The sequence below is a fragment of the Lithobates pipiens genome, unplaced genomic scaffold, assembly GCF_037356315.1.
Source record: "Lithobates pipiens isolate NorthernLeopardFrog02 unplaced genomic scaffold, aLitPip1_a1.2 Scaffold_18, whole genome shotgun sequence".
In the NCBI taxonomy this organism is placed as follows: Eukaryota; Metazoa; Chordata; class Amphibia; order Anura; family Ranidae; genus Lithobates; species Lithobates pipiens.
The window spans coordinates 526,213,369-526,234,854 of NW_027507758.1; the positions used below are offsets into that span (position 1 = coordinate 526,213,369).

General features: G+C 40.9%; 1 protein-coding gene across 1 annotated transcript in view; it reads left to right on the forward strand.

Moving 5' to 3' along the window:
* The window catches only part of SLC66A3 (solute carrier family 66 member 3), a 28,020-nt gene extending 7,689 nt beyond the window's left edge, over positions 1-20,331 (forward strand). The window contains exons 4-8 of the mRNA XM_077488793.1: positions 2,078-2,135; positions 3,105-3,225; positions 4,112-4,153; positions 16,780-16,947; positions 20,060-20,331. Coding sequence (XP_077344919.1) covers positions 2,078-2,135; positions 3,105-3,225; positions 4,112-4,153; positions 16,780-16,886 — 328 coding nt within the window. The 3' untranslated portion in view covers positions 16,887-16,947; positions 20,060-20,331. The remainder of the gene's footprint in view (positions 1-2,077; positions 2,136-3,104; positions 3,226-4,111; positions 4,154-16,779; positions 16,948-20,059) is intronic.
* Positions 20,332-21,486: the final 1,155 nt, after the last annotated feature.

Below are 21,486 nucleotides of genomic sequence, written 5' to 3' on the forward strand. Positions count from 1 at the left end.
AAAAATTAAAACTGTGCACAGGTCCTTTTTCATCTCTGGTCTACTCGTGTTTGTGCGTGCGTGTGCGGTCTATACCTGAGACCCATGATATTTACTCCAGCCCTTAAAGTTGACACTTAACTTTTTTTTCCCCTTAACTGACGCTGAAATTTTAAAGGCTAATTTCACCTTAATAAATGCACATTTTATGCAGGAGCCTGCAAAGTATTACTCTCACAATGCAACGTCCGCCTCCTGCAGACTCTTCCTCTAGCTCTCTGTCTGTACCTTTTTCAGTTGCAGAGTGGGGCAATTGCACCAGGTTACACCCTCAATACAAGTGCACTTGTACACTTGTGACACTTACCTGAAAAAGAAGCATTCCAGTAAAACGCTGTCATCACTGGAGGCAGCTTCCATCTTCACCCGTCTTTCTTCTGGGTCTGCGGACTCTGGCTGTGTGACTGGCCAGAGCTGTGATGATGTCATTCCCGCGCGGAAGCCGCTGTTAATGGCATAGGACTCTGAAAGAACGGCCCTTCAGAGCACATGCGCCGATGATGTCATAGGCTGCATATACAGTAAATAGCTGCTAACCGGTGCACGTTTTAGGAGATGTTTGCTCCCACTTTAAATATTAAGGATGCAATTGCTGACCACCATCTAAAAATGATGGTTGCTGGCTGTAAAATTGACCCATGGATCTGGATATGTAGATAAGGAGTTTTTGGAGAGCAGTCATAAATATTTACATGAATACTTGTTATTACTCAGTGACACTGTCTCATTCACATAGTATACCCCTAAGTGATGGAGAAAAAGGGTCAGGATGACAACCAGGCAACTAGTATTTTTGAGAGTTTGTCAGACATGGCAGCCTCCCTAATTGCCTTAAGACAAATTTCTTCTAAACTGACCTACATATTTAACAATGAACAACTAAGCCATCGTATCCACTGAAGAGGACACCATCTTAGGCTCTGGTTAGCTCTACAATTGCTATGGTGCTGCACATGTGATGAGCTATGACACCAGTCATTTGAGGACTTGTGGTTTTTTGCTTTTCTTTTTCAGTGAAGATTAGGGTAGACCTGACATAAGCACACTGGCAACTGTGACGGTTATCACCATGCCTTGAGTGTAGCATACAATGTGCATAAACTTTAATTGAAACCATTTCAGAATACAACAATCATATGTTTAATTAAAAATGAAAATCATTTATTGAACTCCTCTAATGTGAGCTTTCTTTTGAGAAACAGTAAATTGGCAGATTGGCAGCATTACCCACACAGTCCCAATGCAAATATCTTCAGTGCTCTCACACTTTGAACGACAATTACTCTGTCATGCAACACTGTACCCATATGAAATGTTTGTCCTTTTTTCACACAAATAGAGATTTCTTTTGGTGGTATTTAATAATAGCTGGGTTGTTTATTTTTTGCGCTATGAATAAAAAAAGACTGAAAATTCGGTAAAAAAAATGTAGTTTCTGTTAAAATTTATTGCAGAGTATTGTCACAGTACAGTACAGTACAGTACAGTGCAATGGGCACTACACAGCCAGCTCACAGCGCTGCTGCAATCTCTCCCCTCGCACTGTATCGAATGGTACAGAGGGGAGGGAGGTTTGTTTACAAGTGATCTCTCTGTCATTTGACTGAGCGATCACGTGGTAAATGGCCGCTACCAACAGCTGTTTACTGCGATTCATGATGCGCCGGGTCTTCCGGACCTGGCGGTCACAGATGATTGCGGGAGCGTGCCCCAGGGGGTGCGCGAGAGCAAGATTCTGGGAGGACGTCCATGGACGCCCTCCCAGAAAAGCATGACTGCGCTGTAGCAGTCTATCGGCTATGGCCCGGTCTGCAAGTGGTTAAACCAACAGGGTGGGGTTTCTCTGCAAGCTTTAAGTATGACTACCTCCTTTATTGCTTTTACTCTGCCACTACAGTGTGAAACTACAAATCTGCATAAAAATATGGCACAGCAAGAAAATGGATTCCATAAATCAAATCGGACATTGCTATCAAGTAAACATTGTAGTAGTATCTCTCTGAAAATGCACAGTAGCTTTTCTTTAACTGCACATTAGCTTTTTAGTACTCTGGAATGTTTTGGTCCTCCAGAAATGGATAATAGACTTGGCACTGGTAAGTCTGATGTTTATAAGGCCAGGTATAAAGGGGCGTTTAAGAAGTGTGAGGTCCTCCTGCTTTGGGCTGTGCTCAGAAAAGACCACAGCACCCCTGTACCCCCCCCCCCCCACCTGCTTCTAGTGGCATTTAGGGAAGATGGTGAGCATGTGAATCGCACATCATGAAGGATCCATCCAGTGAAGGTAGAGAAGGGTGGCATCACAGCCGCCTATGCTGGTCAATCACTCTTTCTCATGGAGGTTTATGTAAAAAAAAAAAAAAAAAAAAAAAAAAAAAAAACACAAAGTCAGCACATAGCGTAAAACCAGGGGGGTTTTATTGGAAAAAGTTTAATCGTACATGGTGTCATCATGCACCTGATGACATTATGTGTGATGAAACTAGTAGGCCAGAGTTTATGTACCATGCTACTCTGATCTGCAGATTTTTATGTGAGAACTTTTATCCACTTGTTACATTGTATTGGACCTGTGGTCAGTTTTAATGGCACCCTGGTTTTTCTGCTATGTGGTGACTTTTTACCTTTTTTTTTTTTACATAAGCCTCCGTGAGAGAGTGATTGACCAGCATCAACCGCTGTGATGTCACCCTTCTCTACCTCCAGTAGATGGATCCTTCATGATGTGGGATTCCATGCATGATTAAACTCCTCTGATGTGGAGTCTGGCTATCTGGTAAGGGCACAGCTTGTATTTATATGGTGGAAGTAGCACCTGAGTGTACGATGGCTCCCTATCATTGGGATACCTGTTTCAACAATATATCACTTCGCCCCATTGTTGGGGTCCATGGAATTAATATTGCCCCAGCGTTGGTATCAGAGGGAGGAATAGTGTCTTGTATCAGTGGAAAAAAAGTTCCCCCAAGGGCCAGATAAAGAAAAGCAAAGGGTCGCAGTTTGGAGACCCCTGGTTTAGATTACTCCATGTGCTGTTATTGTAATAGAAACTTTGTGTCTTACAGAATCTGTGCACAGTGATCAGCGCCTCAAGCAAGTTTCTCCAGCTGCAACATCTCTGGCGTGCAAAAGACTCTGGACAAGCTAGCGCCCTCACATGGGCCATGGCGACCTATACCTCTGCTAGTAAGACTCTCACCATGATTGAAGGCAGAATTTTTACCATTTTTACCAAAGCAATTTTGAAAGGAAGAGCGGGCTGCCATTGTTGACCTCCTTTTGAAAATGCCAGCTGTCTGGCATCAATGCTCATCCTCTTAGATCCATTGGCCTAAAATGAGCATGTAGTAAATGAAGTCAGAACTCCTGCTCTTCCTGCTTGTTCCAGGTCTTTAAATCTGAAAACAATTGGAGGCATTGGAACAGCAGGACATCCAGGAAACTGATGTTTTTAGAAAGCGAGATTAGTAATGGCAGTCTTCAGGTAGCTTTCTTCACAGGTTTTCTTTAGTGGAAGCAGACATTTTATGGCGTAGGGGCCAGTTCACACCACTTGCAGTCCAGTGCGTTTTTTTTTTTCTGCATGTAAAGTAGGTTATATGGTTTCTAATGGCATAGTTCACACCAGTGCGGTCAGTTCCAGGGCATTCCAGTTCCAGGAAAAAAAAAAGTAAAACGTGCTGCATTTTTCCTGAACTGGACTGTACTGGAACGCAGTAAAACACATCAAAAATGCACCGGAATGCATCAAAAACACACTGGACCCCAGTACACTAAAGCACCTGGAATGCATTCAGAAAATCATAAAAAATGCACCGAAATACGTTAACGCACATGCAGAAATACATCCGGTACGAATATGGAGTGCGTTTTTTGTGGTGTGAACCAGCCCTAACTGTCTGTCTAGAAAGATCTCTGAAAAAAAAAAAAAAAAATTATTGTTTTGATCTTTTATGTATTACTTATTAGTGACAACATAAGTTAAAGCTAAGAAAATCTGCAGCATACTGAGAAATGTTTTAATTTCTATATAATTACACATGTATATAACAAAACTATATTCTCTTTACAGCAAGAATATTTACAACATTGATGACCACAGGAGACAAAGCAGGTACTGTAAGGGAATTCACAGGACACGGCACTTCAGGGTCTGACCTCAATAACATTGAAATCCGGTGACTGATTCAATATCCACCCCTGCTGTTTGTTACATTTTCCTTATCAAAAGATTTTTATTAAGTTCATATGAGTGATGAGTGACTTGTATAGCGCTACCTATGCGAACTGAATCGCTTCAGGGCCCTTTCTTGCCACACATATTAAGGCCAATTTTGTTAAGACAAGGTCTAATTGACCTGCCAGCATGTCTTTGGAGTGTGGGAGGAAACCGGAGTACCCGGAGGAAACCCGCACAGGGAGAACATGCAAACTCCAGGCAGATGGTGTCGCGGTCGGGATTTGAACCAGCGACCCTGTTGCTGCTAGGTGAGAGTGCTAACAACTACACCACTGTGCTGCCCTAGTAATAAGCTTAACATACATGTTAACATAACAAATTAAGCTCAATAATTACGGAAGTGGGTAAGAATCTAAAACATATAATTAAATGAGAATATTCAGAAAAGAGATTTTAGACCTGATAGATTTTATCAAAAGGTATCCATCTATTCCTACCATGTTAGTTTCCAATATAAAGTTGATGAGATACATTAGTAACAATGAGCTTCAAGAATTAATGAGGGGGTTGGGAGGGAAAGGGAATAGAGGAAGAGGAGGAGAGAAGAAATTTACTGGATTGATCTGAGAGCCAGTGTGGGGTTTAGTAAGGTTTGAGTTCCATCAAATATTAACTACCATGGCAGGAGGACTGAATCATCAAAGGATGATGGTGTGAAAGAATGAACCCATGGGTGCCGCATATCTTCAAATTTTGGAATTTGATTATGTTCTATGGCAGCCATTTTAGAGTGGATCATGACGTTATTCATTCTATGTTTTGACTCAGCTACCCCCAAAGAAGGGGGATTTCCTTGCTTTCACAAGAGTTTGCTTAGCAGCTGTAAGGAGCTGGACAAAGCTTGAACTGTATATGCATCAAGTATATAAGATTAGGTAATGCTGTGGTAGGGTCTGGTTGCATTGGCATTTTGAATAGTTTGGCGGAAATTTAAAAATATTTCCTTCCAGAAGGTTTGAGCTATAGGACGGGCCCACCAGATGTGCATTTGTGTGCCCAAGTCCGAACAGCCACGAAAGCAAAGCGCTGAGCAGGATGGAGAGCAACTCTGGCAGGTACGAGGTACTGCTGGGTCAAGACTTTATAATTGGTTTCTCTAACCTCTAAAACGTTAGGGGAGGATGTTTTGGTAGCCAACCAGATATCTGATCGTTCTGTATCGGTTATTGTACACCTAAGGTCCTCCTCCCATTTCTGAGTATAGGAAGGTTTGTCAGAGTTGGGTGTAACTAATAACTAAAGTAAAGAGAAGAGATTAATCTCTTGGCATGTGGGTCCTTTTTACATGTGGCTTCCAAATTTGTGAGTTGATCAAGTGGTGTGTCTATATTTGTGTAAGGTGTGAAGAAATTTTTAATTTGGAGGTACCGGAATATTTCCAAGGGGGGTAACCCAAAAGTCTCTTGCAAATCTTGAAAAGGAATAATGTTGGCGGATGTAACGAACTGATGTAATCTCAAAACCTCAAGGGAAGCCCAGAATTTGAACGACTTGGAAGACCCATGCTGGGTAAAAAGCCAGATTTTTAAGGAAGGAGAGGAGAGGATTGTGTGGGGGATAGTGATTGGTGTTAGGCTTAAAACCAATCCCGAAGGGATATAAAGTGTTTAGTAATAGGGTTATGTAGACCAGTGCGATATTTAGGAAGAAGCCATAGAAGGTTTGAGACTGATAAGGGATCACATTCAGTCACTTCTATTGATGCCCACAAAGGGGTTTCTTGTGTTGCATGATACTTTGGTAAGCTTGCGATATGGGCAGCTTTGTAACATAACGCAAAGTTGGGAAAACCCGAAAAGGAAGGAATGCAAGGTTTGGAAGATCCCCATACAAATGTCATTGCCCTTTTCTGAATTCAAGTAAAAAGTATGCTGGGATCAGGATCGGCAGGACTCTGAACAACTATAGTAATTTTAGGTAAAATTGACATTTTTATAGTATTAATCCTACCTAGCCAAGATAGTGGATGGTGGGACCATTGTTTCTTTAAATTAGTCACTTTTAAGTGGGTAATTGGTTGAAAAGAGATCTGCGATAGATGCTGTTCGGTGGATACCAAGATATGGGATTGTTTTTTCCGCCCAGGTAAATGGAAGTGCTGATTTTACCGTGTCTTTTTCTCTGTCAGGTAGGGATATATTCAGTGGTAAACATTTTTTGGGGTTAATTGTTAATCCAGATATATTGACAAACCTATTAAGGATAGGTAATAGATTGGGACCAGAGACTTGGGGAGATGATAAAAATAGTAAACTATCATCTGCAAACAAGCAGAATTTGTGATGGAAGCCTCCTAGTTCTATTCCAGTTATTGTTGTGTCTAGTCTAATGTATTGTGCTAGGGGTTCTATTAAAAGTGAGCAAAGTGGACATCCCTGACGTGTGCCTCTTTCTATTTTGAAAGAGTCAGATTTATAGCCTGCATATTTTACATATGCTTGAGGTCTGTCATAAAGTGCTGTTATCCATTTAATGAAGTGGGGTCCAAAACCCCATTTCTGGAAAGTGTGATATAAATAGGGCCAAGAAACTGAATCAAAAGCTTTCCTAATATCAAGGGAAAGGAAACGAGAGGGAATGCGGCGAGTTTTGGCAATGTGCGCCAAGAGTACTGCTCGACTCACATTGTCACCAGCTTGGCCAGTATACATAAAGCCTACAGGTTACCTATGATTTTGTTGAGGTGGGATGCCAAAATTTTCACTAGAATTTTTATGTCAAGGTTTAAAAGTGAAATGGGGTGGAAATTCAAGCAGGATGTGTTATCGGAATTTGGTTTTGGGGTCATGTAGATAATTGCCATTAGTGATTCTTGTCTAAATGCGTATCCTTCTAATATTGTATTGAAAGCTTTGGTTAGGAGTGGAAAAACCATCGGGGCCTGGTCTTTTTTGTTTTTTGCTTTAGTTCTTTTAATTGTTTTCACTACCTCTTCCACAGAAATGGGTTCTTCAAGAAGAGAATGTTGGGTCTGAGTTAGTTCAAGAAGCTTTAATTGAGAGTCAAAGGCATCAGCTTCAGAAGGATTAAATTATTTTGTTCCCGAATATAGGGAAGCTAAATGAGATCTAAATTTGTGGACTATTTTAACCAGATTGCAGGTATAATTCTTCGACAATGATTCGGATGGTATTAGATTGTTTATGCCTAGAATTGAGAGCACGTGCCAACATAGTGTCCGGTTTGTTAGAGTTCATAAAGAAGGCATGTCTAGAACATTGTAAATATTCTAAATGGGCCTTTCCTAATCTAGTTTTTGTGGTTGAAGAAGGATTATCTTGGAAATGTCCAAAGGCAGTGTTATGTTCTAAGTCCAGTTTGCATTAGAGAATTTTTTGCTCGCGTTTTAACCACTTTCAGACCGGACCGTTTTGCTGGCTTAAGACCAGACCACTTTTTGCGATTCAGCACTGCGTCGCCTTAACTGACAATTGCGCGGTCGTGCGACGTGGCTCCCAAACAAAATTGACGTCCTTTTTTTCCCAGAAATAGAGCTTTCTTTTGGTGGTATTTGATCACCCCTGCGGTTTTTATTTTTTGCGCTATAAATAAAAATAGAGCGACAATTTTGAAAAAAACGCATTTTTTACTTTTTGTTATAAATATCCCCAAAAATATATATAAAAAATAAATAAAATTTTCCCTCAGTTTAGGCCGATACCTATTCTTCTACATATATATAATTTTTTTTTTTTTTTTTTTTTTTTGCGACTGCGACATTATGGCGGACACATCTGACATTTTGGACACATTTTTGGGTCCATTGTCATTTATACAGCAATCAATGCTATACAAATGCATTGATCCCTTTGTAAATTACACTGGCAGTGAAGGGGTTAACCAGGGAGTGGCAATGTAGGCGTTAAGTGTTTCTAGGTGCGTGTTACTAACTGTGGGGGGCTGGGCTTTGTGTTAGTGAACACTGATCTCTGCTCCAATCACATGGAGCAGAGATCAGCATCACTTGTTGCTAGGCAGAATGGGGAGATGCTGTTTACAACGGTATCTCCCCATTCAGCCGCCCCGTGAGATGATTGCGGGTATCCCCGCAGCGATAGAGTCCGCGGGACCCACGACCGGACTCACAGGGGTCCCGATTGGCACGCGAGTGATGGCAGGGTGGCATATAAAAATGGATGTACCTGTATGCCAATATGCCTGCCCGTGCCATTCTGCTGATGTACATCGGCGTGCGCTGGTCATGAAGTGGTTAAGCATTGCTGATTTGCGTTTGGAATATTCCACGTAGTACTGGCTTATTTGCTTCCCAGAGTTCAGTGTAGAAATTTCAGGGGAAGTATTGTGCGTCAGATATTCCTTTTTGAGGCTTGTTCAAATATGAGGCAATGAGATGTTTTTTTTTTTTAGCAAAATATCAGGGAGGTACCATAAAGAGTCATGTGTTTTTTAGGTATAGTAGATGCTATGTTGGTGTATATACTGCGTTATGGTATGACCAAGGGATTGGTATAATGCTTGATGAGAGAATCTATGGTAACATACATCTCGAGGGAAGTTATGAAAAAGATTGCTTGGTTGGGCTTCTCGGTGGAGAGTATGGTGATTTATCTAGAAATGGGAGGAGGACCTGGTTTGAGTCTCCATACGCAATAATTGTACCCATACTGTGCGTGGATACTACTTTTAGAAGGTGAGATATAAAGGATGTAGGCTGTTTGGGGCGTAATAATAAACTGTAACTGCTGTATCCATAATATGTCCCATAAGTATAATATATCTCCCTTCGTGATCTTTCATTTATGATTTGAGGATAAATGGGATAGAGCGGTGAGAAGCTATAAGGGTTCCATGTTTCTTAGTGGTAGCTAAGGCTGTGTAAATTTGTGGATAAGAGGAGCTCATATATTGGTGTGGAGTCCACTGTAAAGTGAGTTTCCTGTAAGCAAACTATATGAGCTTTCTGTGCCTGAAAGAAATGGAATGCTTTAGTTTGTTTTTGTGGTAAATGAATTCCCTCTACATTCAGGGAAAGACTGTTTAAGGTTGCCATGGTTGCCTTAGATGTTGCAGCGTATAGGCCAATTTCTCTCCTGTGTACCGATACAAAGATACTGGCCAAGGTATTAGCGATTAGGCTTAATCGAGTTATAGCAAGATTAGTCCATATGGACCAAACAGGGTTTATAGCCAACAGATCAACGAGTATAAATATTAGAAGAGCCTTTTTGAATTTGCAGGTCCCAATGGATAACGATACTCCGGGTGCAGTAGTGGCATTGGATGTAAGGAAAGCATTTGATAGCGTAGAATGGGGATATATATGGAAAGTTTTGGAGAAATTTGGCCTGGGTCCTTCCTTCATAGGATGGATTAGGATGCTATATGACAAACCTAGTGCAAGACTAAAAATTAATAATGAGTTATCCGGGAAAATAGAGCTGGGGAGAGGGACGAGGCAGGGGTGCCCATTATCACCCCTGCTCTTTGCATTGGCCATAGAGCCCTTGGCATGTGCAATTAGAGCAAACCGGGAGATAGTCGGTTTCGTAAGAAAAACTGGAGAGGAAAAAATCTCACTTTATGCAGACGATATCCTATTGTTTTTGGGGGATATGAGGTACTCATTACCAAGGGCAGTGGGACTGGTGCAAGGGTTTGGAGGCTTCACAGGGCTGGAGATAAATTGGGAAAAATCGGAATGTCTTCCTTTGGACCCAATTGGTCAGCAAACGGCCCTGGGAACCCCCCAAATGCCAATAGTGGATAAGTTGAAATATCTGGGAGTTACCTTATCAAGGGATCCTAAGCAATATATAAGTCATAACTTAGTCCCATTATTGACTAAGTTTAAACAAAAAATTGCTATATGGAAACGAATGCCTCTCTCGGTGGCTGGCAGATGCAATCTGATAAAAATGATATGGATGCCCCAACTTTTATATATATTACATAATGCCCCAATATGGATTAACAAAAGTTGGTTTAATAAAATCGAGATGTTGTTTGGGGAGTTAATATGGAGGGGAGGACAGGCCAGATTGAGATTGCGGATGCTCCAGCTACCGGGAGAGGAAGGAGGATTCGCGGTCCCTTATCCGGAGTGCTATTTTTGGGCGTCCCAATTACAACAGCTAGGGGGGATTGATGAGATGAACGGAGGAACCCCAAATGGGAGATTAGTATTAACAGGCTCCCCACATAGCACGCTGATTGAGACCTTGGAAGCGGACTCATTCCAGTGTAGATGCCCTACAGTAAAAATGATGTTAAAACTATGGGATATAGTTAAAAAAAAAATGGGATATAGTGAAATAACAAAGTATACGCCTCTCTGGAACAATAAGAAGCTACAGGAAATATGGCGGGTTGGAAAAATTGTAGAATGGGAAAAATGTGGCATTGTAAGGATTAGCCATTTATATGGCGGCAGGGGTATTAAATCTTTCGATCAACTGCAAAAAGAATTTAAGATATCACAAAACTCATTTTATGCCTATATACAAGTGAGACATGCTTTAAAGACCCAGTTTGGAAACTTGTTATTAACATGGGAAGAACTGCCCTTGTTATACCCAGTAGCACAAGCAGGACCAACAAAAGGATTAATATCTAAATTCTATGCCCAGTTGGGTGAACAGATTAATAGTGAGAGGAAAGGGAGGGTCGAGAAGGAGAAATGGGAGCAAGACTTAGGTAATATAACTCGAGTACAATGGAAAAATACCCTAGCGGCATGCCCAAAGGTCTCGGTCTCTCCTCCTCAGAGGATTTCCCACTTGATGCTAATTAATAGAGCATACTATACTCCCCAGAAATTATTCAAATTTGGTAAGAGAACAGATGACTGTTGCCCCAGGTGTGGGGGGTCAGGGAATTTAATGCACATGCTCTGGAAATGTCCCAAATTATTTAGATACTGGGAAGGAGTGGTAAAGATAATAAGTAGGGCCTTTGGGACGGCAATAGAATTAAATCCCATAGTGTGTATCTTAGGTTATAGAAAGGAGGAAGTAGAGAGAAAAGGAGTAACAACAGTAATCCTAAGATGTTTATTTCAAGCCAGAAGGATGATAGCTAGGAGATGGCAATCAAAGCTAGCCCCCACAGTAGAGGATTGGATAAGTGCGGTAAATGAATATCTATGTAAGGAGAGAGCAGTATATGCAAAACGAAATAACCTAAAAGAGTTTAATAGGAACTGGCGAGAGTGGATAGAAGAGATGCATACCCCAGTTTAAACCATGACAGGAAAGGGAAGAGGGGAGGGGGAGGGGGGACGGGTAATGGGAAGGAGTAGGGTAGTGTACATTAAAGGTATGGGAATCATCATAATACATTTATGATACACCGTAGAATAAAAGCACAAATATATATATAGGAGGGGAGGGGAGGGGGGGGTGGTGTTGATAGAAAGGGTGGGAGGGAGGGGAGGGGTTATATTAGTAGGAAAAAAGTAGGAAGTGCAAAAATAGTTGAGGAAGGATAAGGGGGGTTATGGTATGGTCTAGATATTGTTTTTTTTTCTTGTCTGTTAATTATATGTGATGTATGGATGTATTTTCATATCCCCCGTCCCTTCCTAGAACTTTAAAACTCAGACTCCGGAATGGAAGGAAGATGTATTTGAATCCTGGCAATGTAATTTTAAAATGTGGTCTGTATAATGTGAAAATTTAATAAAGATTAATAGTAAAAAAAAAAAAAAAGGTTGCCATGGTAGATGATAAATGTGGTGATTCTTACCATTATTCACTGATTTCTGGCTAAATGGAACAATCCAATTGAACGAGAAAAAGGAAAAGGTGAATATGGACCAAGGATAAACTGTAGGAAGAAAAACATGTATCATGAGTAGTAAGTTATAATACTGCAAACAGTAGATTATTATAGATGTCAAGAATTACTCGTGATGAGGGAGAAATCTCCCAATCAGGGGAAAAGGGGCTGACTTCAATCGTTCACATATTAGTGGGCTATCGAGGGAGGCACATTGGGACACACGAAACTGCCATGAAAAGAGGACAAGCCCTATGAAAGGAACATCAATGTATAGCTTAGCTATAAATAAATGTTAGGACAAAATCTAAGATTGATCGTACTGGGTGGTAAATGAGATCAGTACTCTGGAATGTATCATTATAATTTATATTGGGGGAAATACAGTTGCAAAAAAAAGTATTTGAACCCTTTTGGAATGATATGGATTTCTGCACAAATCAGTTATAAAATGTGATATGATCTTCATCTAAGTCACAACAATAGACAATCACAGTCTGCTTAAACTAATAACACACAAACAATTAAATGTTACCATGTTTTTATTGAACACACCGTGTAAACATTCACAGTGCAGGCGAGAAAAGTATGTGAACCCTCGGATTTAATAACTGGTTGAACCTCCTTTGGCAGCAATAACTTCAACCAAATGTTTCCTGTAGCTGCAGATCAGGCGTGCACAACGGTCAGGAGTAATTCTTGATCATTCCTCTTTACAGAACTGTTTCAGTTCAGCAATATTCTTGGGATGTCTGGTGTGAATCACTTTCTTGAGGTCATTCCACAGCATCTCAATCGGGTTGAGGTCAGGACTCTGACTGGGCCACTCCAGAAGGCATATTTTCTTCTGTTTAAGCCATTCTGTTTTACTTCTATGCTTTGGGTCATTGTCCTGTTGCAACACCCATCTTCTGTTGAGCACATATTTTAATTTTTTAATTTTTTTTTGCAACTGTACGTGAGAGGATTATGGGTATAGGGATCAAGAGTGGAATAGGGAGCTGGGAAAAAAAAGATAAAAATGAACAAGTGGACCTAATGACTACCCAGAGATACAAGTATGGGTTTAAATACCATGAATACAATGATTAGAAAGTGTGATTTAGATAAAATATCGCTTGGACTGAGCTATATCAGATAAAACTACTTGTATGTGTAATGCATCTATAACATTCGCTTAGTAATGTTCAAGCAAGTAAAAACTGAGTTTGAATAAAGAAAATGGTAACTGGATTGTACAGTAAATCTAGATCGATTTAAAGAAAAATTAGTTTAAACCCTTCAATGGTAGAGCTAATTTAGATATTAGGAAATGGCCTCCCATGTTGGATGGGTACACAGCACTATCCAGCATCATGTTTTGCCTATACGCCGAAAGAGTACATAAAGAGATCAATTGTCTAACAAAATTATTAAGAAATTATTCCAAAGGTGTGCTCAATATTAAATTGAGGACCAAAGCAAGCTACAGTTTTAAAGTCTTTTCAGCCACGTGACAGTCATTCAGTGACTGCACTCTGGAAGAGTGGGTGAAGCAATGAGGGGTTCAGAAGAGACTGTGGGTAGGACATGTGGTCAGTCCATGGAGTTTTCTTGATCCAGCGGAAGGGAGGCTAAACAACTCCTCTTATGAGCATGTTGGTTTCCTATTTGCTCTGGAGATTTAGAAGAGCTGTGTGGGGTGGAAGGGGTTGACCTCCTTCGTGATGAGTTAGAGATGTAATATTCTGTAATTCTTCTGAGGATCTGCAAGTAAACTTTGAGCCCTGGTATGTAAACCGGATGGAAAGCGGAAATCCCCATTGATAAGTAATTTGATGACTCTGTAGCATTGTCTGTTGAGGTTTCATTGATCGACGTTAAGAGATAGTCAATTGGGATAAGTCAGTAAATAACTGATAATCATGACCTTGGAACGTTAGATTGCTTTTATCCCTGGCTGCAGCCAAAAGTTTGTTCTTTTGTGCATTAATAACAGAGTTTTGCAATAATATCGCGTATCTGTTTTCCTGGGCATGAGGGCATGGTGGACTCTGTCTATTTCCAAGCATTCTATAGGTAGGGCCAGTTGGAGTTCTTGGAATAAGGCCGTCATGGTTGAATGCAAATCAGTCACAGATTCAGGGATACCTCTGATGTGGAGGTTGGAACGTCTGGCTCTGTTCTCATAGTCTTCCAGCTTAGATTGTATTATTCAATTTTCCTCTTTAAGGTTTTCTATTTCTGACATGTTGTTTTGTGCTGAAATTTCCAACTCATCCACTCTAATTTCTAATGCTGCTGTACGAGCACCAATTTCTCTTATTTCTTTTGTAATGCTACTTGTAATATGCTCTGAAGTTTGTTTCAGTGCTTTTTACAGCATACATTCAAATTGGTTTAAAGGTACTGGGGAAGCAGAAAATTCATGTGGAGAGTTTTTTGTGAGGGACATATCTCAGTATCTGACTCAACAGAAGATTCTGTTTGTAACAGTTTCTGCTTCTGTGTCTGTGTATGAAAGCGCGCTTCATCCAGTTGATGTATGAAAAACGGACATCAATGCATCTCTATGGAAAAAATGGATGTAAATGGATGATCGCCTTTTTATATTTGCTTCGGTCAACATCCATTTTATTTGGTAATGGATTAAATCCCCTCCTCCCCTTTTATTTATTTATTTATTTATTTATTTTTTTTTCTTCCGCATCGGACAAAGACCAGATGTAAAAACGGACAAATGTTTTTTGTTTTTGCATTGAAAAAATGGTTCCAGGACTCAAGTAGTTAAAGCAGAGCTCCATCAAAAAGGGGAAGCTCCGCTTGTTTGCTTTTGGCTCTGGTGCCACATTTGGCACCTTTTGAGGAGGGGGGGAGCGGGTACCTGTTTTTGATTCCTTGGCAGTTCGGCCCCCCTCCTTGTTTCCCCCTGCTGCTGGGCCATTCGGAAGGCGCAGCGCGCTGTGTACACGTGCAGTAGGGAACCGCCTGTGAAGCCGCAAAGAATGGTGGCGGCAGCACCCGAGAGCTGATTGGAAAATCAGCTGGGGTGCCGACATTGTGGGGACCCTGGACAGGTAAGTGTTCTAATATTAAAAGTCAGAAGCTACTGTTGACTTAAAATTTTTTGGTGGGCGGGCGTAACTCCCCTTCATCTGCTTCAGCCAGCCCCGGAAGATTTGACCCCCTTCCTGACCAGAGCAATGTTTGCGATTCAGCACTGCGTCGCTTTAACTGACAATTGTCATGCACCGTTGTACCCAAACAAAATTGACATGGAGCTTTCTTTTGGTGGTATTTGATCATCTGTGCGGTTTTTATTTTTTGCGCTATAAACAAAAAAAGCGACAATTTTGAAAAACACTATTTTCTACTTTGTTGCCATAATATCCCTTTTGCTTTAAAAAAAAAAAAAAAATTTCAGTTTAGATTTCATATGTATTCTACATATTTTAGGTAAAAAAAAAAATTGTAATAAGCGTATATTGATTGGCTTGCACAAAAATTATAGCGTCTACAAAATAGGGCATAGATTTATAGCATTTATTTTTTACTAGTAATGTCGGCGATCTGCTATCTTTATCATGACGACGACATTACGGCGGACACATCAGACAATTTTGACACATTTTTGGGACCATTGGCATTAATACGGCGATCAGTGCTATAAAAATACATTGATTACTGTATAAATGTCACTGGCAGTGAAGGGGTTAACAGTAGGGGGTTATCAAGGGGTTAATTGTGTTCCCTAATGTGTGTTCTAACTGAAGGGGGGAGGGGACTAACTAGGAGAGATGACAGATCGCTGTTCATACTTTGTATGAACAGGAGCAATCTGTCACTTCTCTCCTTAGAGAGCTGGGATCTCTGTGTTTTACACACAGAGATCCTGGTTCTCGCCATGTTAAGAGCGATCGCTGGAGCGCGGAAATCATAGAGACCCCCGGGCACTTGCATTGGCTCCGGGGGCGTGCAGCGGGGGAGCGCTCCCCCCTAGTGGCCACCTTTAGGAGCAGACGTAACATTCTACCGCAGTATAACTGCAGCGGCTGATCGGCGAGCGGTTAAGGACTTTAGTTGGCGGATCTTAAAAATTTATGATAGACAGAAGACAAACTGATTTTCAAACTTTTTCCATTTGTTTCTTTGAAAAAATGTGACTGAGCTGATCAAACGAATGGTCGGCATGTGTGACTGCACCCTTAGGCTCGGTTCACACAGGGGCGACTTGTCCAGGCGACTTCGCCGTTTTGTACTATGGAACCATTCTAATAGGAGCAACTCAAGTTGCTCCGACTTAGAAAAAAGGTTCCTGTACTACTTTTGGGGCGACTTGCATTGACTTCTATACAGAAGTTGTTTTGCAAGTCGCCGCTGAAGTCGTTTGCAGGTCGCGTCTGTGAGTCGCGCTGCAAGTCGTGCCGCCCCTGTGTGAACCGAGCCTAAGTGATGCTGAATCTGCAAAGAGATTCCAGCTCTTCTACATTGTTGGGATTCTCCTTTAATGTTTTTAGACCAGTGTTTTTCAACTACAGTCCTCAAGGTGCCCCAACAGGTCATGTTTTCAGGATTTCCCTCAGATGAAACGGCTATGGTAATTACTAAGGTAGTGAAACTGATCAAATCACCTGTGCAAAATAATGGAAATCCTGAAAACATGACCTGTGGGGGCGCCTTTAGGACTGGAGAAGCATTGGTTTAGACAACATGTGCGACAGTTTGACAGTTGTGTAAAATGTGTATTGCATTAGGTAGTAATATACATGACTCTCTTTTTGCAGTTTTGCTGCGGTTTATCGTTCTGCTGATCCTCAATTTCTGGGTCACACTGGTGATTGTGAAATACAGGAAGAAAGAAGACCAGAAGGACACCAAGAAAAGAGACTAGCATCTCCCGCATCCCCCCACACGTGGGTTAAACATTCCCGGGGTAGTCCTGCCACAGCAAGGTTAGCAGGAAAAGGGACTAATGATGTTTAAATATTATTTATATAAATAAAAATCCTGTACAAAGAGAAAAGGAAGTTTGGCATTCCTGACATCTACTTCTGAAAATGGCTCGTTGCCTGGCTGTTATGCTGATCCAGTGGCTTGTATACAATGAGGCACTAACCAAAAACAAGTATGCAGAAATAAAGACTAATCTGCATGCTTCCTGGGTCAGTGACACAGTATATAAGCAAACAAGGCCATTCCATCTGAGGCCAACTGTCGCCCCACTCATGGAGTCTTCACACTGGCATTCTGGGCAGTAACTGTGAGCCTGTGAAAAGCTCAGCCCATTAGAACTGCAGGCTTAGTGTTGAAGAGGGCTGACGGGCACAGCAGCTGGACTCTCAGTGCAGGTTTCCTAAAATAAAGAAATGAAGATTGCAGTATATTATAGAGACCATCACAACTGGATGCAGAACCATATGCAGCAGGCTGCAGCCCCTAAGACTATACACAGACCATACAGGAACATTCTGATCACTGGTAACCCCTAGTTAGACATGAAGTCACTACAGCACACCTATCCAAGGCTTCTGTCACCAGCACCCACTAAATGTCCATTTCACTCATTTTGTTGTTGAAGCAACACAAAGGGCACAATAGCCAATGTTTCTTGCAGGGTCCCTTTCTCAAGGTGACAGTGTTTTTTCTGTGATGTGGTGTTCTGGAAATATATTGTCTTGTTCAAATGAGCAGGCCAGCTACCTCTGACCAGTGGTGGCCACTCCATTAGGGGCACTGCCCCCTATTCCATGCACCCTGCCCCTAATCTAGATGCAGGGCGCCGGACACATGGATTGCAATGGGGTTGAGGCTCCAATTGGCTTCAACAAAAGGGTGGGCGCAAAGCAATGGCATTTGACCAACCTAACAAGGTGGGGGGTGGTTTGCCACCACTGCTTCTGACCCTGTCTGCTGTGCCTTCTCTGCATGCTACAGGAGGGCTGGAATGATCATCGGCGAGGTCACTTTGCCACCCCACTCCCTTCTTTTACCATCCTGATCTGTTCAGTCTCATTTCTGGCCTCTCTGCATCCAGTTTCTGGTATGGCATATATACATTCCCTTTTTAAAGGGACCCTTTTATAAGAGAAACATGTGGGCCTTGCCTCTGATGCTAGTTATCATGCTTCTACAGTTTAAGTCACTGACCCAAAGCAAATATGGAGGTAAAGACTTCTGAACTTCCTGATCTGCGTACCTGTTCCAGGCCAGTAGTTCACATTGTACTCAGGCAGCCAGGCATGTGGCATTATCAGCATACAATCTGAGAAAATTCTAAGCATGCTGCAATATCATCTAAAAGGCCATTAACAGTCTGTCTTGTGTATTTGCTGAAGTGGCTTTCTAAACCTCATCTTGCATATTAAAATGTGTTACATAAGCACTATAGAGGGTTTTTTATTTTATTTTTTATTTTTTTTGCTTTTGTTACTGTTGGGTTTGTTATGCAGCACATATACAGAGAGGTAGGATTACATTTATTTTAAATTGTTTATTTTTTTTATTAATAGGGTGAAGAAGGGTTAAATCTTGCCCAGAATATACTGTATTGCAAATAAAGGTTGAGGTACTTAGAGTATGTTCACAACACATGCAGTGGGACTGTGTTGGGCAGCTATTCCATAGCAGTCCCACTGCATAGACTAGGCAAAATGCCTTGTCTCTTATGTGCCTGGTTCACACTACTGTTTGCAGTGGTGTGCAGGCACGCTGTCCTGAAAAAGAGCCAGTGGCTCCTGCTGCTATCTCTGAGCCTGTGAGGAGTGAGCAAGAGAGAGTTCCACAGTACTAGATCTATCCAAATGTATTTTTGTGGGAGAACAACTAGTGGAAGGTTTTTTGTTTTTACTCTAAAGTGTTTGTTAAACCAAAAAAAAAAAACACCCAGATCCTGGTCCCTTAAAGCAAATTATACAGCATAGTGCTTGTGCTGTGTAATCTGCCCCCCTCTAAACTTTAAAAAAACAAAAACAAAAAAAAACAAAAAAAAAACTTCCCTGATCCTGCCACTTCCTGTATCCACTCTCTATACTGACCACAAAAATCAGGGCTGCTCAGCCCTGACCACCGTGGTCATAGTACGTCCCTGCATCATATGCTGCTGTCCCCTCTGCTCTCCTCTCTCTCCCCCCTCACCCCCTCCTTCCTGCCCATCATTTCCCTCTCTGTGTCTGTCTCCCCCCCGCCTCTATTCTTGAGGGGAGTACAATGGTCACTGCCAGACCCTCTATTAGAGGCTGGCATAGCACACTATGTAAGTAGTTTTCAAAAACGAGCATTCTAAATGCCGGATTTGAGCTGTCATCAGGCTGGTCATGTGACTTTTGGCTGCTTTACAGCTACTTATGTGGAGGAAACGAGTGGCCACGTGATCTCCCCGGCTGGTGTCAAAGGGAGAGCATGACTCCTCCCACAGAAGACATTTTCACTGGCACATCACTGCATCGCAATGGTGTGAACTTGTCTGAAAGGGAACAGGGCTTTTTGTCTTGTCTTACATTGAGACTGTGCTGAGCAGGGAATCGCAAAGCACTTTTATGAACAGGCCATATGCTATGCACTCTCATCAAATAGTTCATAGTACATGCATGTACAGTATATACCACAATAGTATCTATTTACCTGTTTTAAAGGACCGTGCAAATGGTCTTGTTCAAACACTGCTTGACTTAACAACATGTTAGTTATAATGTAGTTATTAAAACAGTGTGTAATATACTGTATATAGTGTGTGTGTGTGTGTATATAATATATATATATATAATATTAATATTATACACACACACAGACTGATGTAACATAAATCGTCATTAACCTTTAAAAGAAAAACATTTAGATTATATGGGTACAATGCATGCAGTTTAAATAAGATACATTTGTATGTCTGAGGTTTTCACAACTACACCATGATGGGAGTTCTGTGTATGCACTTAGTTGATAAAATATTGAATTAATAAAGAACTGCAGTTTTTCAGCATTTATTTCTGTTTACATTACAATTTTAGCTGCTTTTACATTCTTTTGTAAAGCTTATTGATCATGTCTTAATTCTTCTTTTCTTTCCAGGCAGCAGAAAAAGGTCATGTATATTTTGGTTAAAAATGGGCAGTATATATTTTTATTTTTATCAACTGCATCTTGCTGCAAGAGGAAATGTATCTTTTTTGGTATAAAGGTCATGTATATTTTGGGTAAAAATGGAGCGTTTTGTATATTTTTTATTTTTTGAATTTTTTTTTTTTTAAACTAACTCCGAGTATAAGAGGAAAAAGTTAAAAAAATAAAATAAAAATAAAAAGGTGATTTTGTTATCAAGTAAAGAGAGCTTTTAAACCTGAATAAAGTGGTGTATTTTGTCTCAGTAAAACGTGTGTGCATTTTTGTTTTTCATGACATTGGATTTTAGCCTACTAGAACTCCCATCAGTCTGGATGCGACACATCACCCTGGTGTGTGTGTGTGTGTGTTTTTTTTTTTTTTTTTTTATTTGCATATATTAAATTAAAAATGTTTTACATTCTCGCAGTGGTAGGCAACTGTGTAGATGTGAAGACCTACCTGGAAGAGATCAAAGATCACCAGGGTGTATCACCCTTTTTAAACAGATAAGCTAGCAAGGCTCTATTTAAAAAGGAAATTTGAAGAAAAAGTAATACATATATTACTGTGAAATAAAAAAGAATTCCTTCCTTTTTTAGCTTGACTTGATCTGCTTGGGCTGAGTTGAGTTCTGGCCCAGCTGTCTGGCTTTATCCTTTCAAGGCAGTATAGACTTTGGTTAGGACAGTGCAGTGGTAATGGGAGAGGGGTCTGCACGACAAGGAAGCATGTACCAGTCACATGGCTGCTCTTGATGGGTCACCAATCCCTACTCTAGAGCATTTTATAGCACAGTTTACAGCTCATAGGCATAATTGCATGGATATTCACTCCTTCTAATACATACTTGTGATCACTGAGAGGTTAACTGGGTACTCAGCAAAGTGGACAGATGTGGTTGCAACCCCCAGAGTATTGCTCCACAACCTTATGGGGGTTGGTGGCATGCAGCATTTTAATGCTGGGCAGGCAGCTACCATGTACAGAAAGGCTTCCAAGGCACTTCACTTCTGGGTGGAATCTGAGGGAAAACAAAGAACTGGAGTATTCACACCAGGGGGTTGGAGCCTACAATTTGTTTTTATTCCATAAAAATCATTTTAACAAGATCAATATGTTTAGCCAATGCATTAATGGGCCCAGAAATGTCTCCTTTATTAAGTATATACTGGCTGCTGTTGAATATGCCTGTGGATTTCTCTATATCAGCCTTTATCAACCTTTTACCCTGCAGGAACCCTGTAAATAATTTGAAGGTCTTAGAAATCCAGATGAAAAAAATGACTACTGTAGATCATGCTATTTTACTATAAAAGGAGGATCAGTAAGTTGTGTAAATATTTAAATAAAGGAATATGGCGTGGCTAGAATATAAGACACAAAGAGCAGTTCAT